A 24913-nucleotide genomic window follows, 5' to 3' on the forward strand; every position below is an offset into this window, starting at 1 on the left:
GCAGAACATTTTACGCCCACATATGGAGTATTTCCGTACTCAGTAGAAATTGCGTTACAAATTTTGGGGGTCTTTTTGTCCTTTTATACCTTGTGAAAATAAAAAGTATGGCATGTTAGTATAAAAAAAAAATTACACTAACAGGCTGGTGTAGACCACAACTTTTCCATTTCATAAGGGGTAAAAGGAGAAAAAGCCCCGCAAAACTTGTAACACAATTTCTCCTGAGTACGGAAATACCCCATATGTGACCCTAAACTGTTTCATTTAAATATGACAGGGCTCCGAATTGAGAGAGTGCCATGCGCATTTGAGGAATAAATTAGGGATTGCATAGGTGGACATAGGGGTATTCTACGCAAGTGATTTCCAAACAGAGCGCCTCCAGCGGTTGCTAAATTCCCAGCATGCCGGGACAGTCAGTGGCTGTCTGGAAATGCTGGGAGCTGTGTTTTGCAACAGCTGAAGGCTCCGTTTTGGAAACACTGCCGTGCGATACGTTTTTCATTTTTATTGGAGGGGGACAGTGTAAGGGGGTGTATATGTAGTGTTTTACCCTTTATTATGTATTAGTGTAGTGTAGTGTGATGTTTTCAGGGTACATTCACACAGGCTGGGGTTTACGGTGGGTTTCCCGCTAGGATTTTGCGCTGAGGCGTAAAATTTGCCGCAGCTCGAACTTGAAGCAGGAAACTCACTGTAAACTCGCCTGTGTGAATGTACCCTATACAATAAATCTTCAGTTAAGTTCTGTTATCTAAGTATTTTCCAACCTGTATTTTCCAACCAGTGTGCCTCCAGCTGTTGCAAAACTACAACTCCCAGCATGTACTGATCACTGAAAGGCATGCTGGGAGATGTAGTTATTAACAGCTGGAGGTACGCAACTACAACTCCCAGCATGGCGAGGAAGCCGTTTGCTGTTCGTGCATGATGGGAGTTGTACTTTTGCAAGATTTAGAGGGCCACAGTTTAGAAACCACCGCACAGTGATCTCCAAACTGTGGCCCTCCAGATGTTGCAAAACTACAAATCCCCGCATGCACAGGCAGCAAAATGCTGTGTGGGCATGCTGGGAGTTGTAGTTTTGCAAGAACTAGAGGGCCACAGTTTAGAGATCACTGCAAAGTTATCTCAAAATTGTAGCTCTCCAGCTGTTGCAAAACTACAAATCCCAGCATGCCCAAACAGCAAACAGCTGTTTGGGCATGCTGAGAGTTGTAGTTTTGCAACATCTAGAGGGTTAAAGTTTAAAGACCACTATATAGTGGTCTCCAAACTGTAGCCCTCCAGATGTTGCTAGGCAACTCACCGGCTTCCGTAGTCTGCACCATGGAGCCAGCAGCATGTCATCACCACCCACCGATCACCGAATCTGCCGCCACCGATGGCACAGGACAGTTCCCCCGTTCTGCCCACACTACTGTGGGTGGACGGAATGGTGGGAACCGAACTTTAACCCCCACGCCCCTGATATAGCAGGGATAGGAGGGGTGGCACCCCTGCCACCTCAATCCTATCCCTTCAGGGGGATCATGGGTTTCTTGGGTATTTTCCTGGTCACCGGAGACCCGTATGACCCGGAATCGCCGCAGATCACTGGTCTGAATTGAGCGGTGATTTGCGACGACCACCGAAATGAGGACCCCCCTGGACATTTGAATGGGATGCCTGCTGATAGATATCAGCAGTCATCCCAGTCCGGTCCCCACCCGGTGCGCGGCGGGGACTGAAATTTCCATGGGCGTACAGGTATGTCATGGGTCCTTAGGCACCAGGGACCCATATGCCCTTGGTCCTTAAGGGGTTAAATACTGATATCAAATTAATAGCCAGAGTCTTAGCAAGTAAACTCAATAGAGTAATAGAACAGATTGTAGGACGGGAGCAAGGGGATTTATGCCAGGGCGTACTGTACACAGTAATATTCAGAAAGTATATGAGTCCATGCAATTTTGTGTATCTGGTCCCCGTTCTATCCTGTCACTGGATGCCACTAAGGCTTTTGACAAGGTAGAGTGGGAATACCTCTGGATGGTGTTGAAAAGATACAGTTTTGGCCCTAAATTTATTAGATGTGTAAAATTGCTGTATAATCAATCTGAAACAAATATCTTAATAAATGGTATCCCATCAGAAACCTTCAGTTTAAGTAGAGGAACTAGGAAAGGGTGCCCCCTATCACCTTTATTATTTGCTCTATACATTGAACCGCTGGCAATTTGGATTCGCAAAAAAAGGTAATTTTGAAGGATTTGGAGTTGAGGGAGGAAGTAATAAGATCCTGCTTTATGCAGTTGATATTCTCTGGTTTGTATCGCACCCCATGGAAAAAATCTTATCAATAATTAAAATGTTTGAAATATTTGGCCAGTTATCTGGGCTAGAAATATATTGGGGGAAGTCTGTGTTACTCCCTATGGAAGAAGAGCTAGAGATAACAATAGAAAAATGTAAAATAGTTTTACATATCTAGGCGTTAAAATTTCATCAAAAATTGATAGTTTTCGAAAAGATAATCTTATGCCTTTTGTGAATAAATTAATACATAGAGTGGGGAATTCGACTAAAATGCCTTTCTTGATGTCGGAAAAATTGTCAATTAATAAGATTTTGCCCTAAATTTTGTTCCTTTTTAATACCACTCCAATAGAGGTGGGGAATTCTTGGTTTAAGACATTTGAAGTGCAATTGGGAAGGATTCTTTGGGGCAAAAACAGAATGTGGCTGAAATACTATTATTTCACTCCGACTTGGGAAAATGGAGTGATTAACCACCCAATTTTGAGATTATGTTATGCGGCATGCCAGCTGTTAAAGATAATTAACTGGAAGGAGTCTAACATTTTAAAAATAGGCAAATCACGGTAGAAACACTTTCTCATGGCACAAGGCACGAAGATCCGTCACCATCATAGGGAGGTGCCAGACTTAAATAAGGTCCGCCCAGCAGCAGACCAATTAAGGGAGCACTGGCCCTTTAAATCTAGCAGCACTGGCGCACACGCGCCCTAAGCATTGGGGACGTGCATGCCAGAGGTGTGCAGCCAGAGAGAGACCGGGAGTACTGAGTGGTAAGGAGATGCCCGGGACTTGTGTGCAGGCGTGTCCCTCACAGTGAATTCCGGGGCCACCGCATGTAAAGATGAGCGAACCTTTGAAAAATTTGATTCGTCCGATTCACCGTATTTTTCGAAAAAAATTGTTTCAATACGAATTTATTCATGTCGAATGTACATAAAAAATGGGTATTTCTGGACTACAGAGAGCCTCAATAAGGGAGTAGAACACTTTGCTTTGTTCTAACACATATATGGAATGTGCTGGGTTATTGAAATAATACTGTTATTTAGAATCATATGCAGATTACAGGCATCCCGTTTTGAATCACTGCCGCAGAGCAGCACAATGACAGAGCCTGGAGGTGGCATCAGTATGAGGAGACCATATAGTGGCTGAACGACACAGCATGGAGGTGTTGGCAGCATGAGGAGACCGTATAGTGGCTGAATGATGCAGCGTGGAGGTGTTGGCAGCATGAGGAGACCATATAGTTGCTGAATAACACAGCCAGGAGCTGGCAGCAGCATGTGTAAACACTAGGGCTTCACAATCCCTAAGATTAAAGATGAATTTTAAAATTTACTTTGAAGATTTATGGTAGCTAGTGCTACCATAAAAAAATTTTTAGGCCCAGGCCCAGCCGCATCAGTAGACCATATATTGGCTAAATGACACAGCCTGGAGTTGGCAGAAGACCATTTCAATTTAAGATTTTTAAATAGAAATGTAAGATTTTGAAATTGAAAATGAGGATTTTGAAATTGAAATTTTAACTCCCAAGTTTTAGTGTCCCGGACTACGGCGTGTGGGTAAAAAAAAAAACAAATCTAAAAAGGAGATAGATGTCACATGGCAGCACAAGGACAGAGCCTGACGGTGGCATCAGTATGAGGAGACAATGTAGTTGCTGAATGACACAGTGTTACGCCGAGCGCTCCGGGTCCCTGCTCCTCCCCGGAGCGCTCACGGCGTCTCTCTCTCTGCAGCGCCCGGGTCAGACCCGCTGACCGGGAGCGCTGCACTGACATTGCCGGCGGGGATGCGATTCGCATAGCGGGACGCGCCCGCTCGCGAATTGCATCCCAAGTCACTTACCCGTCCCGGTCCCCGGCTGTCATGTGCTGGGGCGCGCGGCTCCGCTCTCTAGGGTGCGCGCGCGCCAGCTCTCTGAGACTTAAAGGGCCAGTGCACTAATGATTGGTGCCTGGCCCAATTAGCCTAATTAGCTTCCACCTGCTCCCTGACTATATTACCTCACTTCCCCTGCACTTCCTTGCCGGATCTTGTTGCCTTGTGCCAGTGAAAGCGTTTAGTGTTGTCCAAAGCCTGTGTTCCAGATCTTCTGCTATCCACATTGACTACGAACCTTGCCGCCTTCCCCGACCTTCTGCTACATCTGACCTTGCCTCTGCCTGGTCCTTCTGTCCCACGCCTTCTCAGCAGTCAGCGAGGTTGAGCCGTTGCCGGTGGATACGACCAGGTTGCTACCGCCGCAGCAAGACCATCTCGCTTTGCGGCGGGCTCTGGTGAATATCAGTAGCATCTTAGAACCGGTCCACCGACACGGTCCACGCCAATCCCTCGCTGACACAGAGGATCCACATCCAGCCTGCCAAAACGTGACACACAGCCTGGAGCTGGCAGCAGCATGAGTAGACACTAGGGTTTCAAAATCCCTAAAATTAAAAGATGAATTTAAGATTTTTAAATTGAATTTGAGGATTTTTGAATAAAAAATGTAACTCCCAAGTTTTCGTGTCCAACGCCCCGACGTGTCTGTACACACGACCAAATTTAACAAGGAGTCACATGTCACATGGCAGCACAATGAGAAAGCCTTGAGGGAGCAGCAGCAGCATGAGGGCCATGCCAACTGAAGGTTGAGTGTGAGGAACCCACCAACTGCGGGTGTCAGATGTCACTTGGGATGAAGTGGATGACCGAGTGAACCGATCAATCAAGGCTGCTGGGTTGCTGGTCGAGCTACAACTGCTAGCTGACACCGAGAGCTCAGACCTCTCGCTGCAACTCTGGCTGCCACACGTCCTTACCTCTGCCTGCGCCTGATGAATATAGGCCTCTGCCACTTCACTGTGCACGTTCTGGCACTATTCTACCTGACATACTTATTGCATATATGAGGGGAGTACAATACACTTCATTATGCTTAAAGCAGTATTTGAAAAACAAACAAAAAAAAAAAAAAATGTCCCTGAGGGTCTCAGGGTAATTGTATATTGAACAACCTTTAAGGGGTTGCCCCCTCTTGGGGATAAGCCCTTACTAGATACCCTCCCCTAAAAATCAACTTTTATTGAATTTATATAAAATCTTATAACCCCTTCACACGTTTTAAAATTGTCAGCGATGCAGTACTATTCAGTGGGGGTATTGTATTAACCCCCTACTGTGTCCGGTATCACTGGAGCTATGGTACCTAATTAGTATATATAATTGCTGTGCTACAGTGTCTGCATCACGTAACCATAAGCTACCAGTCCTGTTGTGATTCAAACTGCCGCTGGTTAAAACTCATTCAGAACCTCCCCGACGTTTCGCGGATGACTCCGCTTTGTCAAGGGTTGCGAGGCTACTGAGCTCTGGACGCCCATCACTAGTTTATATGACCTCGGATCCTCCTCATTTCCATCCCGTCCCCCTCCAATAGAGTAGCGCCACGTCATAATCTCCCTTATCGCGTGATTTGTGGTCCAATCCGGTTCTCCTTTTACTCTTTGTTGTTATCATGTGACCAGATGACGTATCTGATCGCATGTCTCACGCGATCTCCTTCACTGGTCATCCCGCGCATGTCACAAGACTTAGATTTCTTCAGCTTCTCCGACTTGCGCATAACCAGGGTCCGATCTCGGTATGTTTATTTGGCGCATGTCACTGCACTTAGAAATAATTCCGGTCTCGCACCAGCACATATGTGCATATCGTGCATATCCTTGTGCTTAGGGAATTAATTCTCTTTGCAGCTTATGTTGATGTATGGGTATGTTTGGACACTTGGTCCTGTTGGCATTCTTATTTAGCAGTGCAGCACAATACAGTTATTGGGTCTGTATCACTAAACTCAATGGAGGGGGGGGGGGCGATCAATCATATGCTAGTGTGATTGGTTACCATATACCCATCTATATATTCAAAATGTCCCTATAGATGTTCACTGGGGTAATTGTGCAGTAGCTGTTTAGTAGAATTAGTCTCTTTCATGCTAGCTGTTCTCGCATTTATCTTTAGGTTACTAAAATATACTCTAGATTTTCTGGGGACTTCTGATCATATGTTATCAGAAGTACATTATTGCTTATTCTCATTGTAATTATTATTTATATTTTTGTTTTTTAGAACATTCTTATGGATCGTTATTTTCCCGGTGAAACCTGAGGTAAGTTGTTCTTCTCTAATATCTATATTAGGTATTGTTGAGTACATGGGTGTCCGAAGTAGTCTGTACAGGGGTTTTCAGTCTTGCTGTATATTGTCTTTATGATTACTCATTCCAGGAATGCTACGTATGTCCACGTTTAGACCGAATGGACTTCTACTTTTAAGGCGGTAAATCCACCTTGTCTCCTCTTGTAGTAGTAGCTTATCAATGTTCCCTTTCCTAGGGCCTAGTTTCATTTGACAAAGGCCCCAGAACTTCACAATGTCGGCTCTATTCTCATGTCTCATCCGTATGTGTCTCGCTAGGGGGGTATCCACCCCTGTCCTAATAGTGCTGATATGTTTTCCAATCCTCTTCCTCAATTCTTGTGTGGTTTTACCCACATAAATCATTGGGCATGTACATGTTGCAATGTAGATTACATTGCGACTGCTACAATTCAAAAATTGTCTAATGTCATATTCCTTTCCATCTGTGGGATTTCTGAATTTCTTTATCCTTGGCATGTGTTTACACATAGTGCAATGCCCGCATGGGTAAGAACCGACTGGTGGTTTGGGGATCCATGTCTCTCCCCCTTCTTCTTCCTTCTTCCTATGATGGCTATGTACCAAAATATCTTTGATGTTGGCTCCTCTTCGATAAGTGATGCTAGGTCTGTGGGTAGTCACACCTGTCATATCAGAATCTAGTTTTAGAACATGCCAATGACGATTTAGAATGTGTGTAATCTGTGTGGCATAGCCATCAAAATTACCTATGCATCTGATCAGTTTGGGTTTGGGATCCGTTGCTATTTTTGGGCCCAATAGGTCCTTTCTTTCAAGGGGCCTCACCCGATTGTAAGCCCTTCTCATATGTTTTTTCGGGTAGCCTCTCTCTACAAAACGTCGCATCAAATTCTGACTCTCTAAATGGAAGTTCTCCTCTTCCGAGCAATTCCTCTTTGCTCGGAGGTATTGCCCATACGGTATACTCTTCTTCAGTGGGCCAGGGTGCCAACTGTCCCACTGAAGGAAGCTGTTGGTCGCCGTTGGTTTCCTATAGATATTTGTTTGTATCTTCTGGTCGTCATCTATGTATATTGTTATGTCCAGGAAGTTGATACTTCTACCACCCTCCTCCAGTGTAAATTGCATACCTATTCTGTTATCATTTAGATGAGAAACAAATTCTCTAAAAAGTGTAGAATCTCCATCTCAAAAAAATCAAAATATCATCAATATACCTCCCCCAAAATAAAATCTGCTCAGTGTAGTGTGAAGTGTTTTCCCCAAAGACTATAGTGTTTTCCCACCTCTAAAAATAAATTTGCAAAAGAAGGTGCACACGTCGTTCCCATAGCGGTACCTTTTGTCTGTTTATAAAGGGTGCCGCCAAAAAGAAAAAAATTGTGAGTGAGTATAAAGTCCAAAAGTGTGGTGACAAAATCATTATGCCTCTGAAAGTGCGTACTCCGTGTGGCTAGAAAAGTGCTAACTGCCGTGATTCCCAGTGTATGTTCAATGTTACTATAAAGACTTTCTACATCGAGGCTCATCAGTCTTGTATTAGGTGTCACTACCAAATCGTGTATTTTTGTCACCGTGTCCTTGGTGTCTTTTAAATAAGAAGGGAGGGAGGTAACAAATGGGGCCAAAATGCGGTCTACATAGACACTGGCTCCCTTTGTTATGTTGTTATTACCCAATACTATCGGGCGCCCTTTGATCGGGTTGATGGTCTTGTGGGTTTTGGGGAGAGCATAAAAAGTTGATATCACTGGGTGTGGGTTGTAGATGTATTTTAGTTATTTTTCTGTTATGAGTCCTTCCTCCCTGGCTTTGTCTAGTATAAACTTTAGTTCCAGGAGATACTTACTGGTTGGGTCACTCGGTAAGATTTTGTAGGTTTCTCGATCATTTAATAGCCTATATACCATATCTTCATATCCTGATTTGTCTAGCAACACGACGTTCCCACCTTTATCCGAAGGTTTTATTACTAGATCTTCATTCTTTTGTAGGTCTTTCAGTGTGGTTTGCTCCTCCAAGGTAAGATTCGAGTGGATAAGATAATTATGTGGTTTTATTTTTTGAATGTCTTTAGTTACAAGGTCTACAAATGTTGCGATATTGGGGAATTGTGACAGTGGAGGCGTCATCACCGATCTCGGTTTCAAATCCGTGAAGGGTGCATTCACAGTAACTTCTCCCCCCTCACTCTCAGTTAGTAGATCAAATTAGTGGAGACCCTATTTAATAATTACAATCAGAATAAGCAATAACGTACTTCTGATAACATATGATCAGAAGTCCCCAGAAAATCTAGAGTATATTTTAGTAACCTAAAGATAAATGCGAGAACAGCTAGCATGAAAGAGACTAATTCTACTAAACAGCTACTGCACAATTACCCCAGTGAACATCTATAGGGACATTTTGAATATATAGATGGGTATATGGTAACCAATCACACTAGCATATGATTGATCGCCCCCCCCCCCCCATTGAGTTTAGTGATACAGACCCAATAACTGTATTGTGCTGCACTGCTAAATAAGAATGCCAACAGGACCAAGTGTCCAAACATACCCATACATCAACATAAGCTGCAAAGGGAATTAATTCCCTAAGCACAAGGATATGCACGATATGCACATATGTGCTGGTGCGAGACCGGAATTATTTCTAAGTGCAGTGACATGCGCCAAATAAACATACCGAGATCGGACCCTGGTTATGCGCAAGTCGGAGAAGCTGAAGAAATCTAAGTCCTGTGACATGCGCGGGATGACCAGTGAAGGAGATCGCGTGAGACATGCGATCGGATACGTCATCTGGTCACATGATAACAACAAAGAGTAAAAGGAGAACCGGATTGGACCACAAATCACGCGATAAGGGAGATTATGACGTGGCGCTACTCTATTGGAGGGGGACGGGATGGAAATGAGGAGGATCCGAGGTCATATAAACTAGTGATGGGCGTCCGGAGCTCAGTAGCCTCGCAACCCTTGACAAAGCGGAGTCATCCGCGAAACGTCGGGGAGGTTCTGAATGAGTTTTAACCAGCGGCAGTTTGAATCACAACAGGACTGGTAGCTTATGGTTACGTGATGCAGACACTGTAGCACACCAATTATATATACTAATTAGGTACCATAGCTCCAGTGATACCGGACACAGTAGGGGGTTAATACAATAACTCCCCCACTGAATAGTACTGCATCACTGACAATTTTAAAATGTGTGAAGGGGTTATAAGATTTTATATAAATTCAATAAAAGTTGATTTTTAGGGGAGGGTATCTAGTAAGGGCTTATCCCCGAGAGGTGGCAACCCCCTAAAGGTTGTTCAATAAAGCAGTATTTGTCTAGAACAGCAGCAGGTGTGTACTATTGGCTGTCCTTTCACAGTATGTAGGCCCTTGACAGATTAACAGGCACAAAATAGTACACCACTTAGTTGTAGGTATGTGGTATGAACTTATGAGGGCAGAAAAATTTGCTACTGTACGCTTAAAAAAACATATTTTAGTAAAACACCAGCTGGTGATTACTTTTGCCTGGACTTTCACAGGATCTAGGCCCTTGACAGATTAGCAGGTACAAAATAGTACACTACTTAGATGTACCTATATGGTATGTACTTATGAGAGCAGAAAAATGCACTACAGTACGCTTAAAAACTCTGTATTTTTGTAAAACACCAGTCGGTGATTACTTTTGCCTGGACATTCACAGTATCTAGGCCCTTGACAGATTAACAGGTACAAAATAGTACACTATTGAGATGTATGTATGTATGTGGTATGCAGTTATGCACTTATGAGGGCAGAAAAAAGTGGTAAGTATGTTTAAAAAAACATATTTTAGTAAAACACCAGATGGTGATTACTTTTGCCTGGACTTTCACAGTATCTAGGCCCTTGACAGATTAACATGTACAAAATAGTACACTACTTAGATGTACCTATGTGATATGCACTTATGATGGCCGAAAAATGTGCTACAGTACACTTAAAAAAGTATCTGAGTAAAAACATTAGCCGGTGATTACTTTTGGCTTTCTTTTCACTGTATTTAAACCCTTGACAGATTAACAGCCACAAAATAGTACACCACTTAGATGTAGGTTGTGGTATTCACTTATAGGGTAAGGGCAGAAAAATGCACTACAGTACGTTTATTTTTTATTTATTTTTGCACAACACCAGCAGTACACAACAGTGCTGCAGCACAAAAAAGCTGTGTACTAAACACAAAATTGCACTCTGTAAAAGACTATTAGGAATGGACTGCTGGGTATTATACGGTCTACAGACTAGTATAACCAGCAGATGGTTTGTTGTTGAACAAAGACACTGAATTGCACTGATAAATTATTCCTGCCTCCTCTGCTAAGGTTTACGAAGTTTAGGCAGCTTGTTGAAATGTATGAGGCAACACACAGCTATGTGCCCCTCTCTGTAATACAATGCTGAATAAAGTAACTGGAAAGTTAATGGCTGCAGTAAAAATCCTTTTGAGTGAAAAAAAAACATTGCTCTCTGTCCACCAGGACGCTGATGTGACCAGGATGTGAAACACTGCTGGAATGAGCTTTTCTGTGCAACACACACACAGCAATGTCCGTTCTATCTCTATGCAATGTAATTGATGATCTGACAAGCCGCAAAATGGCTGCCGAGTATATAGGGCTGTGACATCACAGGGGTGACTGGCTGCTGATAGGCTGCATCCTGCATGTGATTCAGGGTCATCCCGCCTACTTCCCTTCCCGCTTTGCCTTCCCGCCTTCCCAGCTCTCTTTGCCCCATGTGCTGACATGTGGATCCACCATTTTAGATGCTCTGGAGCCTGCACTGCAGTACATGGAGTTTAATGAAGCGATTTGCACAATAGAATCTTGGCGATATTCGTATCTATTGCAAATCAAATATTTCATGAAATTTGTAACATATTCGCGTTTGTCAGTTTCACTTCGCTCATCTCTAACCGCAAGAATAGGAAGGAGTGCACTCACGGCCGGGCTGAATGGCTGGAGCGTTGCCCATAACATAGTCAAATGTTTGAAAATGGAATTTTGCACAGTTTTCACTACTTTAAAGAAAAATTTGGGACAAAATATAAGGATATTCTATGCTACCTGCAAATCAAACATGCAGTAACAAGCACAGTAGATAAAAGTATATTTAATATAAAAACTCATACATTTTATGAAATCTTGATTAGTTGGAATATAGGTAAAAAGAATTTATCACAGTTATATAAACAATTACATTTGTGGTTAGAGGAAGATGGGTAGAATACTATAGAAAAGAAATGGGTCAAATAATTAGTGGTATTGTTGAATGAAGCACAGTGTAATATTAGGGTTAATGCGAGTATGGTATCGTTAAACATGCAGCACAAAAGTTCACCATTTAAGGTGTTACATAGGGTTTATTATACCCCTGCGCATGTGAAGAAATTTGGTATCTGTAACTCATCAAAATGCTTGAAATGTGATAGAGAAGATCCCAACTTCATACATGTGGGATTGTCAAGTAATTTCCAGCTACTGGGAATAGGTAGTGTTAAACATTGAAGCAAAAATTGGGAGGAGGATCCCCTGAACTATAGTATTCATAGTTCTAGGAGGTGTAGAAAATGTGGGTAATGCTAAGGGATACGTATGCCGGACTTAGTTTTATGCAAAATTGATAATTCTTCAAAACTGGGTTGGGCCGGAAGGACCTAACGTAGTGGAGTGGCAGAGAGGTCCAAAATGTGATGAGGAAGGAGCAAATTTGGGCTAAAGGGGAGAAAGGCAAAGCCAGATTGAGAAAAATATGGAAATATTGTAAAATCCTTTTTTTAATTATTTTTTTCTCTCCTCTCATGGTCGGTAGGGTGGGGAAGGGTAAGGGTATTTAAAGGGGAAAAGAAAAAGGGGGAAAGAAAAAAGGGGTAAAATTATGTATTAGTGTTGAATATAGAAATGGAAGTTTTGACTGTACGTAATATGAATATATTTCTGTATTTTTGTAAGTTTATGAATTATCAATAAAGATATTTAAATAAAATAAAAAAAGCTGTGAACTATTTTTGTGAGCAGGGCAGGGAACTGAGAGCCCCGGCCAGCCGATGTTAACATGCAAAGCAGCCTGTGAAAATGAATATAGTATTACAGTAAAGGTTAGAATAAACAAATAATATTCTTAGACTGGTGCTTTATATATATATATATATATATATATATATATATATATATATATATATATATGGCATTCAAGATTTCTAGCTGCAATGTTCTGCAGAAATAGTTTACACTGCCGTGTGCAGAAGATTGAATCAGCTTGTTGTACAGTTCTGCCGGGATGGATTTATTTTGCATACATTTTTTTAATAAAGGGGGGTATGGCGACTAAAAGTACCACTATTAAATATACTAGGTTTATATACAAAATACACCTGTACGGCATAATGAAAGCTGCTCCGGGTGCAATGGTACATAAGCTGTATGGGTGTATTTTGTATATAAACCTAGTGCAGAGACATTACTATGAACACCTGGAATTACAGGAGCGATGAGATATTTAATAATGCCTGTGGCGTCTCCGCACTGCAGCACTGGACTGGACTTCAAACACTTAAACATATCTTTCCATAAATGTTTAATGAATACTAAACACAACAATAAATTAGCAAGTGTTTTTATCCCTATGAACATGGATTTTTACTTGGGTCATAAAACTTTAAGATCTAGGTAGCTAGCTTGTTACTGGAGATCTATATAGCAGTGATGGCTGGAATTAGTGCATATATAGTATACTGTAGATGGTTTTTAACATATAAGATTCTACTGTACAATGACTGCTGATGTCTTTATACACAAAAAGCACAGTACATTTTACTTTGGACTGCAGTATGTCTGTAACATGCTTAACTATTTCATAATCTCGTTGTTTAACCCCTTAAGGACACATGACGTGAGAACGTCATGTGTTTTACCCGCCCCCCGCAACCATCTGGAGCGGAGCCGGTGCCCGATGCCTGCTGAATTACTGACAGAATTACTGGCTGATCGGGGCCATCAGAGACGGCCCCGAACAGCCAGACCCAGCAGGGGTGAGGTGGCACTGGTGCCACCTCACGATCGCCCTGATTAGTCGGCCGGATTACCGGCCGACCAATCAGGGCGCCTGCTGCGGGTGTCACTCCCGCAACCCGCTCCGCCCCTCTTCCGGAGGACGTGAGCGGGTGCGGGACATGCACCCCGGGTGCTGGGGACCCCGATCCCCGGCGTCAATGTTGGGATCGGGGCCCCAGGAGCAGCGGCGGCGACGACGAGGGACTGACCTGTGCGGCGAGGATCGTTGGAGGTGAGTGACAGCCTCCTGCTGTTGCTTAGCAACAGCTCCCAGCATGCAAAAAGGGCATGCTGGGAGCTGTAGTTATGCAACAGCAGGAGGCAGACCACCACAACTCCCAGCATTCCCTTATGGGCATGCTGGGACTTGTAATTTTGCAACAGCTGGAGGCACATTCTTTCTATGGAAAAGTGTACCTTCAGCTGTTGTATAACTACAACTCCCAGCTTGCATAATCAGCTAAAGTGCATGCTGGGAGTTGTAGTGGTGCATCTGGGGGTTGCATAACTACAACTCCCAGCATGCCCGTTGGCTGTCGGTGACTGCTGAGAGTTGTAGTTTTGCAACAGCTGAAGGCACACTGAGTTAAGTAGCAAACCAGTGTGTCTCCAGCTGTTGCATAACTACAATCCCCAGCATCCCCAGCCAAAATAGTATGCCTCCAGCTGTTGCATAACTACAACACCCAGCATGCCCTTCCGCTGTCCGTACATGCTGGGGGTTGTAGCTTTTGCAACAGCTGAAGGTACACTGGTTGCAAAACACTGAGTTTGTTACTAAACTCGGTGTTTCACAACCAGTGTGCCTCCAGCTGTTGCAAAACTACAACTCCCAGCATGCACTGATAGACCGTACATGCTGGGAGTTGTAGTTTTGCAACAGCTGGATGTTCCCCCCCCCCAATGTGAATGTACAGGGTACACTCACATGGGCGGAGGATTACAGTAAGTATCCGGCTGCGAGTTTGAGGTGCGGCCAAATTTCTGCCGCAGCTCAAACTGCCAGCGAGAAAACTACTGTGAACCCCCCGCCCGTGCGACTGTACCCTAAAAACACTACACTACACTAACACACAATAAAATAAAAAGTAAAAAACACTACATATACACATACCCCTACACAGCCCCCCTCCCCTCCCCAATAAAAATGAAAAACGTCTGGTACGCCACTGTTTCCAAAACGGAGCCTCCAGCTGTTGCAAAACAACTACTCCCAGTATTGCCAGATAGCCGTTGACTGTCTAGGCATGCTGGGAGTTTTACAACAGCTGGAGGCACCCTGTTTGGGAATCACTGGCGTAGAATACCCTTATGTCCACCCCTATGCAATCCCTAATTTAGGCCTCAAATGCGCATGGCGCTCTCACTTTGGAGCCCTGTCGTATTTCAAGGCAACAGTTTAGGGTCACATATGGGGTATCGCCGTACTCGGGAGAAATTGCCTAAAAAATTTTGGGGGGTATTTTCTGCTATTACCCTTTTAAAAAATGTAAAATTTTTGGGAAAACAAGCATTTTAGGTAAAAATATATATATTTTTTTACATATGCAAAAGTCGTGAAACAACTGTAGGGTATTAAGGTTCACGTTACCCCTTGTTACGTTCCCCGAGGGGTCTAGTTTCCAAAATGGTATGCCATGTGTTTTTTTTTGCTGTCCTGGCACCATAGGGGCTTCCTAAATGCGGCATGCCCCCAGAGCAAAATTCGCTTTCAAAAAGCCAAATGTGACTCCTTCTCTTCTAAGACCTGTAGTGCGCCAGCAGAGCACTTTTCACACCCATATGGGGTGTTTTCTGAATCGGGAGAAATTGGGCTTCAAATTTTAGGGGGTATTTTCTGCTATTACCCTTTTTAAAATTGTAAAAATTTTGGGAAACCAAGCATTTTAGGTAAAAAAAATATATTTTTTTTTACATATGCAAAAGTCGTGAAACACCTGTAGGGTATTAAGGTTCACATTACCCCTTGTTACGTTTCCCGAGGGGTCTAGTTTCCAAAATGGTATGCCATGTGTTTTTTTTTGCTGTTCTAGCACCATAGGGGCTTCCTAAATGCGGCATGCCCCCAGAGCAAAATTTGCTTTCAAAAAGCCAAATGTTACTCCTTCTCTTCTGAGACCTGTAGTGCGCCAGCAGAGCACTTTTCACCCCCATATGGGGTGTTTTCTGAATCGGGAGAAATTGGGCTTCAAATTTTTTGGGGGGGGGGGTATTTTCCGCTATTACCCTTTTTAAAAATGTAAAATTTTTGGGAAACCAAGCATTTTAGGTAAAAAATATATATATATATTTTTTTACATATGCAAAAGTCGTGAATCACCTGTAGGGTATTAAGGTTCACTTTACCCCTTGTTACGTTCCCTGAGGGGTCTAGTTTCCAAAATGGTATGCCATGTGTTTATTTTTTGCTGTCCTGGCACCATAGGGGCTTCCTAAATGCGGCATGCCCCCCAAAAACCATTTGTCGCTCCTTCCCTTCTGAGCCCTCTACTGCGCCCGCCGAACAATTAACATAGACATATGAGGTATGTGCTTACTCGAGAGAAATTGGGTTTCAAATACAAGTAAAAATTTTCTCCTTTTTACCCCTTGCAAAAATTCAAAAATTGGGTCTACAAGAACATGCGAGTGTAAAAAATGAAGATTTTGAATTTTCTCCTTCACTTTGCTGCTATTCCTGTGAAACACCTAAAGGGTTAATACACTTACTGAATGTCATTTTGAATACTTTGGGGGTTGTAGTTTTTATAATGGGGTCTTTTATGGGGTATTTCTAATATGAAGACCCTTCAAATCCACTTCAAAACTGAACTGGTCCCTGAAAAATAGTGAGTTTGAAAATTTTGTGAAAAATTTCAAAATTGCTGCTGAACTTTGAAGCCCTCTGGTGTCTTCCAAAAGTAAAAACTCATCAATTTTATGATGCAAACATAAAGTAGACATATTGTTTATGTGAACACCCAAAAAAATATATTTTGAATATCCATTTTCCTTACAAGCAGAGAGCTTCAAAGTTAGAAAAATGCAAAATTTTCATTTTTTTCATCAAATTTGGTGATTTTTTACCAAGAAAGGATGCAAGTTACCATAAAATTTTACCACTAAGTTAAAGTAGAATATGTCACAAAAAACAATCTTGGAATCAGAATGATAACTAAAAGCATTCCAGAGTTATTAATGTTTAAAGTGACAGTGGTCAGAATTGCAAAAAACGCTCCGGTCCTTAAGGTATAAAATGGCCTGGTCCTTAAGGGGTTAAGTAAGTACCTTAATGACTAGGCAAAAACATGCAGAGCATCTGGGATTTTCACGTGTTACATTTGAGATTTCCATGTGTTATTTTCAAGGAATACTGAAGAAAATACATCTAAAGCAAAAAAAATTTAATAAAAAAATAAAAAAAATTGTAGATTTTTAATTTGATATAATTATGACATTTATGACTCATATTGCAATTACCTGTTGGCTATATAAAATAAAGAATAATTCTAAATTCATTGCAAGAGAACCTACAATTTATACCATTATTTCTAATCTTAGGTTCAATGTGTCTCGGCCTATTAGGCTGACCATACACATATGATGGGGGGGTTCACCCAGCCATTCATACACATATATGCTCAGCTCATTTGAGTGTGTACCTGTTTTTGGGTGGGTTTGACTGACATTTATCTCATGTATATGGTCATCTTAAGACAATTGGCTACAGAAGCTAGCCTAATCCACTTTACTATGTGCAATAAAAGACTAGGAACACTAAAGACTTTTCTTGATGAATCAATTTCCACTCAGTAAGGCTGGGTTCACATCCCGTTTTCAGCCATACGGGACCGCATATGGCTGGAGGGAGCTAATACCGGGCACCCTGTATGCGGTTTTCCACTGGACCTAAAACCGTGGTCCACCATGGTTTATGTCCAGTGGGAAAACTGCATACAGGGCAAAAATTAGCCAACCGGAGTCAGCGTTTCACTCCAGTCGGCTCATTGCAATAAATTACATACGGGCGGCATACGGCAGGGATACAGGAGCGCCCAATTTTAGCTCCCTCCAGCCATATACGATCCCGTATGGCTGAAAACGTGATGTGGACCCAGCCTAAAGTGGAAGGACTCTGTTCCATTTCTGGCAGGCATTTTGTTCAATAGTAGTTTGACATGCTCGAAAAAATCTTGGTGTGTGAATCTTTAGTTAAAACTGTAAAAACAGAAAACTTCTTAGATGCAAACAAATCAGTTTTACTTTTCATCATGAGTGGAATAAGTCTAATGGATTGTGATTGTCACACATGGAACAATATGCTTAAATAAACCATAACCTCATATTATTCTAGCCTTGTTCTATAGATGGCACAGCAAGTTGTTTGATTCCATTAATACTGGGTGTAAGGCCATTAAAGAACTTCAGGGGTACTTTAAAAGTACAATACATTGGTATTGCTGTTTTTTCTGTAACTGGGGTTAACTGGAGAACACAACTCTTTTACACTCCCTGTAGAGCTGGTCTAGGTCTTCTAGGATCCAGAAGTTATTGCAGATACCTGGCCCTTCTGGTTCACATAATCCCAGGATGGAGCTGTGGAGCTGTGTACACAGAGTTTATTGAGTGCTATAGATACAGTATTGGAAAAGCAGGGACAGAAATAAACAATCTTTTTCTACATCATGGAGAGCCCGGCTGTCATTGGTAGTTGGCTCTCCTTTCTTGCAGTAGCAAAATCTCCTTATTGCTCGAAATACTCATGAACGTCCTTACAGTTTATTCCAGTTCTAAAAGCCACTTTCCCTCCCAAAAAAAAGTGTGTAAATATTTATAATCCAGCAGCACACAAAGATTGACCACTTTTACTGGATTGAATACTTTCACTGGCATATGGAGTAATATAGATTCATAACAGCTTAGACAGACAGAGAAAAAGTATTGACTGATTTATTTATTTTTACTACGCAAGATTTTTTGCAACTGCAAAGCATTTCTAGCAAAGTCAATATTGTTCATCTAACTTTGTATTTTCAGTGTGTTATTTAGGAAATGGAATGATTGAATCTGTCATCAGAGGGCTCACAAAGCTTAAGTTATTGATACAATCTAACATGTTTAGTTGAAGTTCAATATATTTATTTACAAGAACGAAAAGACTAAACTTAGAATTTCATAGAATAGAAAATATACATATGGATTCTAAATAGCCCTACATTTGGATACTGCATTTTAATATATCCTGTGGTCATCCAGATGAAAAGTAGCTTGTTCTGGTACCTTTACTTTGGGCAGGTATAAAGCCTTGTGTCCTGAGTTATTGTTTATTCTTTACACTATATTAAATACATATACTGCTATGTATTTAGTGGAATGTAAGAGATACACTACTGTGCTTATAGTTAGGATTAGTGTAGGATATTTTCAAAAAGAGGGACCTGGTGGTGTGGTAATAAAAAACACAAATATAAATAGTTTACTGCAATAACACCCATAAGAGTAGAGTCCTGTTACATTGAAAATCAGTCCCGATGTGAGGACACCATGTTATGGACAAGGCAAAATTAAGCAGACTAATGTATAGTTTTGTGAGAACAGTTTCAAAATAACTTCATCAGGACCCATTAGATTGATACATTACATGAACAGCTGATTGATTTGAATGAGAAGGATGCAATGCTTTTGGCCCCTTTACTATGGCACTGTAGAAGCATTGGACATGAAGGGGGGGGGGCTCTATTAACTAAGCACATTGTGCTCTATTAACTCTTTGACTATGACTAGTTGGAATCCTAGATAAACTTTCACATACATAGTGGAGTACTCACCTTCTTCTTCTCTCTTGTAGCTTTCTATTAAGTGTATTCCAGCGAGAATTTAAGGTATCCAAATTATCTTTAATACAAGCAGCGTCAGCAGCTGAGGACTGCTCAGCAATCTCTCCACCAGATACATTCAGTGTTTTCACAAGAGCTAGCTGTTCTGCTATGCCATCTTCAAGTGCCTGAAGAAAAAACATGTATATTTCAACCATCATAGAATAGCACTGCTTACAAATAACAGAAGCTGACAAAATTATTACCTCACAAATCACAGTAATTTACCGCTATTAAGAAGTCTTTTAGTGAAGACGCATTTCAGCTACATGGACATATTGTAAGGGTTAACTTTTTCAGTTCTTACTACCTCGGATATTTGTGCACCATGTAAACACAAAGACATTTCAATGAGTTGCAGCTCATATCACATGCATACCCTACACCATGCCACTTTCTTATGGCAGGTTAGTGTTTTGTCTGGGTTTTGTTCACAAATAACCAAATACTTCTGTGTGAAATGGCCTAAGTGATAAGAGAATTGGGTGTGCTAGGGCATAGGGGGGAATTTTGCACTTAAAAAAGAAACAATTCTAGGGTATGAAAAGGGAATATACAGTGATCCCTCAAGTTACATTTAATTGGTTCTGGGACGACCATTATATGTTGAAACCATTGTATGTTGAGACCAGAACTCTATGGAAACCTGGTAATTGGTTCTAAAGCCCCAAAATGTCATCCAAAAATAGGAAAAAGAGAGAATCAAAGAACAATAAGTATATAACTAATACAGATAAAGCAAGCCCTTACATATAAAACTAAGAAAGATCTGCTGGGAGCTGTAAATCACTGTCTATGTCAGTGTTTTCCAAGCAGGGAGCCTCCAGCTGTTGCAAAACTACAATTCCCAGCATGCCTGGACAGCCAATGGTCTATGTAGAGGACAGGAGCTTCTTCAGGGTCCTGTACAGTACACGCAATGTCCTAAAAAAGTAACATGGAGCCGCCCTCACCTGGTGTCCAAAGGAGCAGGTAACCCTGGTACAGGTAAAGAGTACAGAACACGTAATACCTCTCTGTACTGTAGGGGGTGCTATCAGACACCAGTCAGTGCATACACTTCAGTAATACAGGGGTTTTACCAGTGAATGCCCATTCTGATTGGTCAGTTCTCTCGGACATTGACAAGTTTCACAGATCTGAACTGTCTTTGTCCAGATTGTCATTGTATGTTGAGTCTGGTTTCATCTTACAATGGTCCAGAAAAGACCATTGTATGTTGAAACTATTGTATGTTGAGGCTATTGTAAGTTGAGGGATCACTGCATTTCAAGAGGGGTAAGAACATTTTGAACAGATGACTTGTGATCACTCTGCTTAAAAATGTCTGGGTTGTTGTTGCATACAACAACCTCTAATGCCCTGACAAGATAGATATTTTATTCTAATATTTGTATTCCAGTACAGCTTCCAATGACTTGTTTGGTACTACCGTATATACTCGAGTATAAGCCGACCCAAATATTAGGCGAGGTCCCTAATTTCACCCCAATAATAATGACGTTGCCTTGACAACAACGCACAAGGACGCAACGTCCCTGTGCATCGTCGTCAAGGCAACGTCATTATTACGGGGCCGGGCGCGAAGTGCGGAGAAGAGGCCCACCCAGAACGACTATCCCTCCCCACCTGATGGTCCTGCAGCACAGATGGCCCGAACCAGCTCACCCGAACGTTCCTCCGAGCGGAGGTGAGTACAAAACTAAAGGGGGAGGGGGGGCTGGATGATGACGAAGGCCCGGGCAGTGGTCTTCAACCTGCGAACCTCCAGATGTTTCAAAACTACAACTCCCAGCCGATGGCTGTCCGGGCATGCTGGGAGTTGTAGTTTTGAAACATCTGGAGGTCCACAGGTTGAAGACCACTGAGGGCGGAGAGTTCACTCGAGTATAAGCCGAGGGGGCTGCTGAAAAACTCGGCTTATACTCGAGTATATACGGTATTTAAAATCTGTGATTACAGTATGTCTTCATTTTATTGCAAAGCATGTATTACGCATTCAGCTGGATACAACTATAGCTTTCAGTTGAGGAAAGAACACATTGAAGGTAAACCGTGTAACTGAAGATTGCAGCGCATAGAATTCTAAACATGTACAATATCTTTTTTTTAATCCACTGCTAGAGTATTTGATTCACAATTGGCCACAGCTTGACAGGACAGAAATATCCTACTGCTGGTTGAACATCAGGAATCAAAGAATCTTTTTTGAAATTCTGTCAAACAGCACACTGTGATTTGTATGCCCTCGGGATATGTTCTAAAATATTTTCTGAGGGAGATTCCAAAACAACTACTAAAGAGCAGTCCGCCAGCTTGTGAAATAATAAAGAAATAATGATGGACTGCAGATAGCATCAAAACCTGCCAATATACAACAGAAAAGTGACAAAGGAAGTTCATCCAATTTTGTAAGTACTTTATGGTTCTTTTTCTCCTTAGGATATCAGCAACTTACAACAACATTCAATGACATAAATAAAACAATGGAGGACAGTAATGAATAGCTAAACAGCTTACATAATATGAAAGTCTGGATGGCCATACTTAACCTCTATATTACAAGAGTTCAATCTATTGTCTTGAAGGATAGGCAAACCATTTTTTTTTATTGCTTCCCAACTTCTAATTTAAAAAAAAAATGTAAAAATGTTTTTACAAAAAAAAGTCAGTTGTTTTATAAATAAGTAAATAAATAAATAAGTAAATAAAATAAAATCTTTTATTTTGAGTATACAGCTACATGGCATATGTCTCCAGTGGTTACAGACAACAAACAACCCTTGTGTGCAGTCTAGTATGAGAAAGCAATAGGGTGGCAGATGGAAGGGAGTGTCATGTTTCTACAGACTAAGACTACATACGGTTTATAGGACGTCTGTAATCATGAAGAGTAGACATATACTCTAGGGCTACATAACAGCTGTGTGCCGAAAACGGCAGAATGTTATTATTTAAGACTATCTGCAAAGTTGCTTCATTGTTAATTTGCATGCATTGAAGCAATGGAACGGGATTCAAAAGTCACATTAAGGGTATGGGCACACAAAGGAAAATTTAGGCAAATTTAATTCCTGTGCACACTTTCATCCGTAATCTGCATTATCTATTTCAGATGAAAATGTAGATTTGGAATTGATGCATAAACCAGATAACTTTAAAGAGATTAGTCTAGTGAAAAATAACTTATCCCCTATTCAAAGGATAGGGGATAAGTTATAGATTGTGGGGGGTCCGTGCACTGGGACCCCCAAGATCTCTTGCACGGGGCCCTGGCAGTTTGCTGGATGTTGACATCTGACCCCCGCAGGAAGCCGTGGCCGGCACACCCCCTCCATGTATCTCTATGGGGTATATGGAGGGGCTTGTCGACCTGCACTCCGTGCGGGGTCAGCATGCCCCCTTCCAGCAGAATGCCAGGGCCCCATGCAGGAGATCGTGGGGGTCCCTTTTGATAGGGGATAAGTTATTTTTCACCAGACAACTCCTTTAAGTGCATTTTAACCCTTTTGTGATGAAAAGGGTAAGCTTTAAAGCAAACAGTAGCTGTACTTTGGTGTGTAAATTATTACACAGCCTGTTGTTTTTATTCATTAATCTATTAATTCATTCAACCCTCTAAATGATAGCAACTTTGTTTTAAACTCCCACCCATTCCATCCTGTGTTCTAGCACTTAATGGGGGACTTCATCAATGTTTGCTTATGTATTCCTTTTTTTTTAGTTTTTTTTTTCTTACAATTTTTTGCTCATGTGCGACTTATTTATCAACTGCTTTCAGTCTGTTGATAAATTTCTTTCTTGATAGTGGATTTTTCTGCTCTATTTCTGAGCTGGAGTAAATTTAGTACGTTTTTTCATGTAATGTGACTTTTTTGTGACTTTCGCACTTGATAAATCTCTGACCACTGCAAGTCAAAAAACACTTTTTGCTTTGGTAAGCAAGAGTTTAATTTTTTGCTTAGCTCCTTAAGGACGTAGGTCTTGGTGTTTAAAACGGGGTCACGCCGTGACCCCACACCACACCGGTTCGGTCCCGGCTGCTAATCATAGCCGGGACCCTGGGCTAACAGTGCGCGGCATTGATCGTTGTGCCGCGCGCTGTTAACCCTTCAGACCCAGCGATCAAAGTTGACCGCCGCATCTGAAAACAAAAGTAAACTCTTCCCGGCAGCTCAGTCAGGCTGATCGGGACATCGCGATAAAATCGTGATGTTCCAATCAGCTGGGACGCAGGTGGAGGTCTCCTTACCTGTCTCTGCGGCGTCCGATTGTCGATTGATTGCTCCAAGCCTGAGCTACAGGCTTGAGCAATTAAGCCTCTATCACACTGATCCGTGCAAAGCTATGGCTTTGCAGGGTTGAGCATAGGAGATCAGTGTGTGCAGTGTTATAGGTCCCTATGGGAGCTATAACACTGCAAAAAAAAAAGTGAAAAAAAAAGTGAACAAAGGTCATTTAACCCCTTCCCTAATAAAAGTTTGAATAACCCCCCTTTTCCCATAAAAAAACTGTGTAAATAAAAATAAACATATGTGGTACTGTCGCGTGCGGAAATGCCCAAACTATAAAAGCATATTGCTAATTAAATCTTACGGTCAATGGTGTGCACGCAGAAAATTCCAAAGTCCGAAATAGTGTATTTTTGGTCCCTTTTTATATCATGAAAAAATGAATAAAAAGTGATCAAAAAGACCAATCAATACAAAAATGGTAACGATAAAAACTTCAGAACACGCCGCACGGCCTGTACGCAGAAAAAAAAGTTCTAACATATAAATTTTCCTGCATGTAGTTGTGATTTTTTTCCGAAGTATAACAATATCCAACCTATATAAGTAGAGTATCATTTTAACCTTATGGACCTACAGAATAAAGATAAGGTGATATTTTTACCGAAAAAGGAACTGCGTAGAAACGGAAGCCCCCAAAAGTTACAAAATTAAATTTTTTCTTCAATTTTGTCGCACAATTAATTTTTTTCCCATTTCGCCGTGGATTTTTGGGTGAAATGAGTAATGTCACTGCAAATTAGAATTGGTGGCGCAAGAAATAAGCCATCATATGGAATTTTATGTGCAAAATTGAAATTGTTATAATTTTTAGAAGGTGATGAGGAAAAAATTAAAATGCAAAAACTGAAAAACCCTGCGTCCTTAAAGGGGTACTCCGCCCCTAGACATCTTATCCCCTATCCAAAGGATAGGGGATAAGATGTCAGATTGCCGAGGTCCCGCTGCTGGGGACCCCGGGGATCGCTGCTGCAGCACCCCGCTATCATTACTGCGCAGAGCCAGATCGCTCTGCACGTAACGACCGGCAATACAGGGGCCGGAGCATCGTTACGTCACGGCTCCGCCCCTTGTGACGTCACTGCCCACCCCCGTCAATACAAGTCTATGGGCCATAGACTTGCATTAAGGGGATGGGCCGTGATGTCATGAGGGGCGGAGCCCTGATGTCACACTGCTCCGGCCCC

The 24913-nt window shown here is 41.8% G+C and overlaps 1 protein-coding gene across 2 annotated transcripts in view; it reads right to left on the bottom strand.

Moving 5' to 3' along the window:
- The window catches only part of DMD (dystrophin), a 2642350-nt gene that overhangs the window by 1124001 nt on the left and 1493436 nt on the right, over nt 1-24913 (bottom strand). For both annotated transcript variants that reach the window (XM_056556147.1, XM_056556148.1), the window contains exon 45: nt 19387-19562. In XM_056556147.1, the coding sequence (XP_056412122.1) occupies nt 19387-19562 (176 nt within the window). The remainder of the gene's footprint in view (nt 1-19386; nt 19563-24913) is intronic.

This window comes from Hyla sarda, chromosome 2, assembly GCF_029499605.1.
Source record: "Hyla sarda isolate aHylSar1 chromosome 2, aHylSar1.hap1, whole genome shotgun sequence".
In the NCBI taxonomy this organism is placed as follows: Eukaryota; Metazoa; Chordata; class Amphibia; order Anura; family Hylidae; genus Hyla; species Hyla sarda.